Source organism: Narcine bancroftii, chromosome 1 (genome assembly GCF_036971445.1).
Source record: "Narcine bancroftii isolate sNarBan1 chromosome 1, sNarBan1.hap1, whole genome shotgun sequence".
Lineage (NCBI taxonomy): Eukaryota > Metazoa > Chordata > Chondrichthyes > Torpediniformes > Narcinidae > Narcine > Narcine bancroftii.
The window spans coordinates 207005858-207012764 of NC_091469.1; the positions used below are offsets into that span (position 1 = coordinate 207005858).

General features: G+C 43.4%; 1 protein-coding gene across 1 annotated transcript in view; it reads right to left on the bottom strand.

Annotated features, from left to right (window-relative positions):
* Nucleotides 1-858, bottom strand: part of rgs3a (regulator of G protein signaling 3a) — a 162029-nt gene extending 161171 nt beyond the window's left edge. Inside the window, exon 1 of the mRNA XM_069889639.1 lies at nt 741-858. Coding sequence (XP_069745740.1) covers nt 741-764 — 24 coding nt within the window. The 5' untranslated portion in view covers nt 765-858. The remainder of the gene's footprint in view (nt 1-740) is intronic.
* Nucleotides 859-6907: the final 6049 nt, after the last annotated feature.

Genomic DNA, 6907 nt, shown 5'->3' on the forward strand with positions numbered 1-6907 from the left:
AGTTTGTCTGTGGTATTTCTTTGCATCAGTCTGTGCCTCTTGTCGTGTTAAACCTGGGTACTTGTTATCTCTGCAACCAAGTACATGAAATTATTGTTAGAAGCAGCCCTCTAGGACCGTGGTGCTCTCCAGCAGCGGAGTCCCTGAGTTTCTGACTAGACCAGCCCAACCCTGTACACTTCCTGCCTTTCATGCATTGGCAAGGGTCAGGGCCAATATTTAGATCCTTCCTACCTCACATGCATTGATGAGTGCTAGAGACAGTATTCAGAATTAACAGAACACTCAGAGCCAGTATCTGTTCCTGCCCAACACACTCGGATTTTAAATCTATCCTGCACAATTCTTAAAAATCTAGTTGCCATGTTAATGGCATGATCTCTAGTTTACATAATTACACACAAAAATATTTTATGTTATCAAATATTCATTATATTGCAGTTTATAATGGCGATAATATTCAGTGCATCTTTAGGAGTTTTAAAACATTCTAGCACACTAAATTGCATACTTAAAATATCACAATTTAAACCTCTGAAAGATGATCAATTTATTTCTGTTTTGTTATTTATATGATGGTTAGTTAACTATAAACAATTCGACAAAAAAAAAATTAAATTGTAGCAACAGCCATAATACCAATCAAACTCACTCACGATTCATGAGCATTATGAATGGAATAAATTCTGTAATATTTCTTAGATTATGTGCATCCAATAAATTGTTGATAAACGATATACCTGCTGCCCAATTGCCTGAAGCATTGTTGAAAATAAATCTTCTTTCTCTGGGCTGAATGGCCTCCCTCTGTGCTCTTTGCTGTTTTTCTACAATAACTACCTAGTTAGCAGAGCTGTCTACTTTCAGGCACCTGGTTTTCTCAAGCATATTCTGCGAATGCTGCATATGTGCAATGAACGACTGGACACTGAGCAAATTTCCCAAAGTCGTGTGTTCCTGGTTTAAAAGTTTCAAAGAGGGCTGTAATTTAGTTGGCAACGCCACCCATGGGAACTCAAATTCAGAAGAATCGCAGGAAGCAACCTTTCACCTCCCAAACCCCTGGCTCCAAATGCACGGGTCTGAGTGATAAGGCAAAAAGCTTCCTGAAAATTTCATTTCGCTGGCTGTAAACTTACTCTATGTCAAACTGATTTCTATGAGGTGCTTCATATTCCCTTGGTTGTTCCTAATCTTTGTTGTCTGCTCCTTGTTGTGTGTTTACAATATTGATGAGAAATGTCTATTATAGTATTCCTACTAACACAGGGCAAAATCATTCACTGACTTGCAGTGACAATGACATCAATTCTGCAACAATGTCACTGATAATTAGCATATTTTATACAATAGCAAATTAAAACCCAGAGAATTAAATCGAAGGAACTCCTTTTACAGTTAAAAGATTTCAAATTCTAATGCATGGAAAAAAATGTTTTGATTTCTTGTTGTTTATGACTCAAACTTGCTTCATACAATTCATATTCAGGCAAGGAAAAGCTAATAGCACGTCAACTACTTGGTGGAAAGGGCTGCCAACAATATTAGTTTAAACAATAATTATAATGATTAATACTGTAAAAATCTTCATGTGAATATTATAAAAATCTAAAACACCAGAGAATTTGGTCCTTAAACAGGGACAAAGTGTAAACACTGTTAAATCAAGCTTCCTTTTTCAACGACAATGTTTACTTTATTATTTCCCATCTTTGTCTTGCACATAAATCATGACCAAAAACATTTCTTATTACATAACAATCATTTTTAAAAAACATGGGCATCTTTCATAAAATGGGCAATTTAAATTTTTAAGCAGTGTGATATTTTCCCAACTCCAAGGTGAAACACAAGTTCTTCAAATAAAAATGCAAAAAAATTTTAAGACCATTATTTACACAAATAGCACAGAACCATATGTGAATCGTTAACTTGGTCAGAACAGATAAAGTGGGCTGAAAGGCCTCTCTGTGATGGTCAGGAAAGACAAGGTGGGCTGTATTAGGCCTTCCCTTACCACCAAGAGCAAATTGGTTAATCCATGTAACTTTAGCTTGTTTTCAATCCCAGAACCTGCAGTGATCCCAATGAGACCAGCACCAAATGTCCCGCCGCTTGCACCACTCTGCTGCTCAGAAAGTATTGGTCCCTGACAGCCGGTTCAACAGCAGGCAGGTTGACTGCTGAAGCAGACTGGAGGTCTCACAGCTGCAGAGGTTGTGGGATCACAGGAAGCAAATCTACAAACATTTGCTTCTCTTTTGCTTCTCTTTCTCTTCTCGGTGGGGGTGCCGGGCTGGTGGCACCTCTTTGTGTGTCTTTATGATAATACACAAAATTTATCAACTTTTATTTATTACAGGACAATACAGGAATCTTGAACCATCTTAACAGTTGACCTTGAAGCTCCAAAACTTATCTCTTTTTCTTTGGCTTGGCTTCGCGGACGAAGATTTATGGAGGGGGTAAAAAGTCCACGTCAGCTGCAGGCTCGTTTGTGGCTGACAAGTCCGATGCGGGACAGGCAGACACGATTGCAGCGGTTGCAGGGGAAAATTGGTGGGTTGGGGTTGGGTGTTGGGTTTTTCCTCCTTTGCCTTTTGTCAGTGAGGTAGGCTCTGCGGTCTTCTTCAAAGGAGGTTGCTGCCCGCCAAACTGTGAGGCGCCAAGATGCACGGTTTGAGGCGATATCAGCTCACTGGCGGTGGTCAATGTGGCAGGCACCAAGAGATTTCTTTAGGCAGTCCTTGTACCTTTTCTTTGGTGCACCTCTGTCACGGTGGCCAGTGGATAGCTCGCCATATAACACAATCTTGGGAAGGCGATGGTCCTCCATTCTGGAGACGTGACCCATCCAGCGCAGCTGGATCTTCAGCAGCGTGGACTCGATGCTGTCGACCTCTGCCATCTCGAGTACTTCGACGCTAGGGATGAAAGCGCTCCAATGGATGTTGAGGATGGAGCGGAGACAACGCTGGTGGAAGCGTTCTAGGAGTCGTAGGTGATGCCGGTAGAGGACCCATGATTCGGAGCCGAACAGGAGTGTGGGTATGACAACGGCTCTGTATACGCTTATCTTTGTGAGGTTTTTCAGTTGGTTGTTTTTCCAGACTCTTTTGTGTAGTCTTCCAAAGGCGCTATTTGCCTTGGCGAGTCTGTTGTCTATCTCATTGTCGATCCTTGCATCTGATGAAATGGTGCAGCCGAGATAGGTAAACTGGTTGACCGTTTTGAGTTTTGTGTGCCCGATGGAGATGTGGGGGGGCTGGTAATCATGGTGGGGAGCTGGCTGATGGAGGACCTCAGTTTTCTTCAGGCTGACTTCCAGGCCAAACATTTTGGCAGTTTCCGCAAAGCAGGACGTCAAGCGCTGAAGAGCTGGCTCTGAATGGGCAACTAAAGCGGCATCGTCTGCAAAGTGTAGTTCACGGACAAGTTTCTCTTGTGTCTTGGTGTGAGCTTGCAGGCGCCTCAGATTGAAGAGACTGCCATCCGTGCGGTACCGGATGTAAACAGCGTCTTCATTGTTGGGGTCTTTCATGGCTTGGTTCAGCATCATGCTGAAGAAGATTGAAAAGAGGGTTGGTGCCAGAACACAGCCTTGCTTCACGCCATTGTTAATGGAGAAGGGTTCAGAGAGCTCATTGCTGTATCTGACCCGACCTTGTTGGTTTTCGTGCAGTTGGATAATCATGTTGAGGAACTTTGGGGGACATCCGATGCGCTCTAGTATTTGCCAAAGCCCTTTCCTGCTCACGGTGTCGAAGGCTTTGGTGAGGTCAACAAAGGTGATGTAGAGTCCTTTGTTTTGTTCTCTGCATTTTTCTTGGAGCTGTCTGAGGGCAAAGACCATGTCAGTAGTTCCTCTGTTTGCGCGAAAGCCGCACTGTGATTCTGGGAGAATATTCTCGGCGACACTAGGTATTATTCTATTTAGTAGAATCCTAGCGAAGATTTTGCCTGCAATGGAGAGCAACGTGATTCCCCTGTAGTTTGAGCAGTCTGATTTCCCGCCTTTGTTTTTGTACAGGGTGATGATGGTGGCATCACGAAGATCCTGAGGCAGTTTACCTTGGTCCCAACAAAGCTTGAAAAACTCATGCAGTTTGGTATGCAGAGTTTTGCCGCCAGCCTTCCAGACTTCTGGGGGGATTCCATCCATACCTGCTGCTTTGCCACTTTTCAGTTGTTCGATTGCCTTATATGTCTCATCCAGGGTGGGAACCTCATCCAGCTCTAGCGTTAGGGGCTGTTGAGGGAGCTGGAGCAGGGCGGAATCTTGGACTGAGCGGTTGGCACTGAAAAGAGATTGGAAGTGTTCTGACCATCGGTTGAGGATGGAGATCTTGTCGCTGAGGAGGACTTTGCCGTCTGAGCTGCGCAGCGGGCTTTGGACTTGGGGTGAGGGGCCGTACACAGCCTTTAGAGCCTCGTAGAAACCCCTGAAGTCGCCAATGTCCGCGCTGAGCTGGGTTCGTTTGGCGAGGCTAGTCCACCACTCATTTTGGATCTCCCGGAGTTTGCGCTGAAGATGGCTGCATGCGCGACGGAAGGCTTGTTTCTTCTCTGGACAGGACGGCTTTGTAAGGTGAGCCTGGTGGGCAGCTCGCTTCTTTGCCAGCAGCTCCTGGATTTCCTGGCTGTTTTCGTCAAACCAGTCCTTGTTTTTCCTGGAGGAGAAGCCCAGTACCTCTTCAGTGGATTGCAGTATGGTAGTCTTCAACTGATCCCAGAGGGTTTCAGGGGACGGGTCCGTGAGGCGGGTTGCATCGTCGAGCTTTGCTTTGAGGTTTGCCTGGAAGTTTCCTCTCGCTTCGTCTGACTGCAGGTTTCCAACATTGAACCTCTTTCTGGGGGCTTTATTGTTCCTGGGCTTTGGTTTGAAGTGAAGGTTGAGCTTGCAGCGAACCAGCCGGTGGTCAGTGTGGCATTCCGCGCTAGGCATGACCCTGGTGTGGAGCACATCTTGTTTGTCACTTTCTCGCACCAGGATGTAGTCCAGGAGGTGCCAGTGTTTGGATCGGGGATGCATCCAGGTGGTCTTAAGGCTGTCCCTCTGCTGAAAAAGGGTGTTTGTAATGACAAGCCGCTGTTCTGCGCAGAGCTCCAACAGGAGGCGCCCATTGTCGTTGCACTTGCCGACGCCATGCTTGCCCAGGATTCCTGGCCAGGGTTTGAAATCACATTACATTACAGCTGGCCTGGTTAAGGGCACAAAGAGAAGCTGGTGGAACCTAATGGGTCAGACAGCAACCATGGAAAGGAATGGTCAGTCAATGTTTCAGGTCCTGGCAATATCCAGACACCCTTCACTTCATCTCATTAGATCTTTGCTGCATTGAGGTGGCAAGAATTTATGCAGTATTCAAGGTGTGGCTTTACTAATGTATAGAGATCCAGTCTAACCTTCTTCCTGTAATGTTTTTGCTTCAGCTAACAAAGGAAAGCAAACCATACACCTGTTTAACTATCCTAGTGAGGTCTGTGACCTTTAAGGATCCATGTATGCAGGCAACCATAGAACAGAAATAGGGCCCATTGGCCTTTTAGTCTGAGCCAAACTATTATTCTGGTTAGTCTCACTGACCTGCACCTGGGTCATATCCCTCCATCTAACGTTCCTTTTAAACTTTTCCCCTTTCACCCTTAAGCCTTGTCCTCTAGTTTTTTTTATCTCACCCAACCTCAGTGTGAAAAAAACCTCCACACCATTCAGAATGCAATCTTATGCCCAAATAACCATGTCTTCAAGGCCAATTTCCATATCATCTGCAGACTTCTTTGTCATGCTCCCTATATTCAAAGTTAAATCATTAATCTATATTACAAGAAGCAAGGAGCTGAGTCCTGCGATGAGAACAGCTTTCTGTCACAAAACATCCTTTGTTTCCCGTCACTTTCCCATCCAAAACAATGAGGTACAGACTCTCGAAACAAATCAATGCACAAATATTAAATTTTAAGCATTTATACACTGAAGCTTCTAATCCATGAAATATTTTCCAAGGCAAAATTAATAACTGCACAGTAAAATCTTCAAAATGATAAGAAATACACAGATTTTATTAACAAAAGCTTAAGTACAAATTACATCACTATTTCACCAAGAGTATACCTTCAGTTGCAGCATATCTTCAACGCCTCGATTCTCATTTTCTAAAACACAATTTTTTATGGCAGGACCTGAAAGACACAATAACATTGTGGCCATTCTTAAAGCGTTGTCCTGCAGATCCAAAATGAATTTTTTCAAATACCAAAATGCTTTTGATTACAACTCTTCGTGATTATTTCATGTTGATTGCTTTCACGTTTCAAAACTTAAAACTTACATGTATTCAGTATATTCAACGTGAAGCCTACAATCCCAGAAAGAATTTCCTCATTCAATTTGAAAATGTAGCTGAATCAACTCCAGAAAAATCCCGTTGAGAGACATGGAGAAATCATGTGAAGTGGATGGAATATACAAATACACAACTTACCCCAGAAACAGTAAATTGAAATTATTTTTTTTAAACTACTTACTTTAAAGTAAGGGAAGTTTAAAAGATAAGAATCTGGGACAAGGAATCAAGCCTTAATGTCCTGACATGCATTATTAAGTAGTTATTAGACAGGAAACAGAGTTCCTTATCTGACTGGCAGAGACTTGAACCCTACATGTCTAACATTGGAGAATACGGTCTTAAGTTTCTATTCTTCACCTCCAAACAATCATTCAACCCGTTTCTCAACACATACCAAAGGAGGTAGAGCAAGATTCAATGGGAACTTTAAAAGGGGAATTAAATAAATACTTGGAGGGAAAAATAATTCCAGAAGCGTGAAGAGTAGGGGAAAGCAAGCACAGGTGCAACGGGCCAAACAGTCTGCTTCTGTCCTGTTTCACTCTCTGAATTCTCAG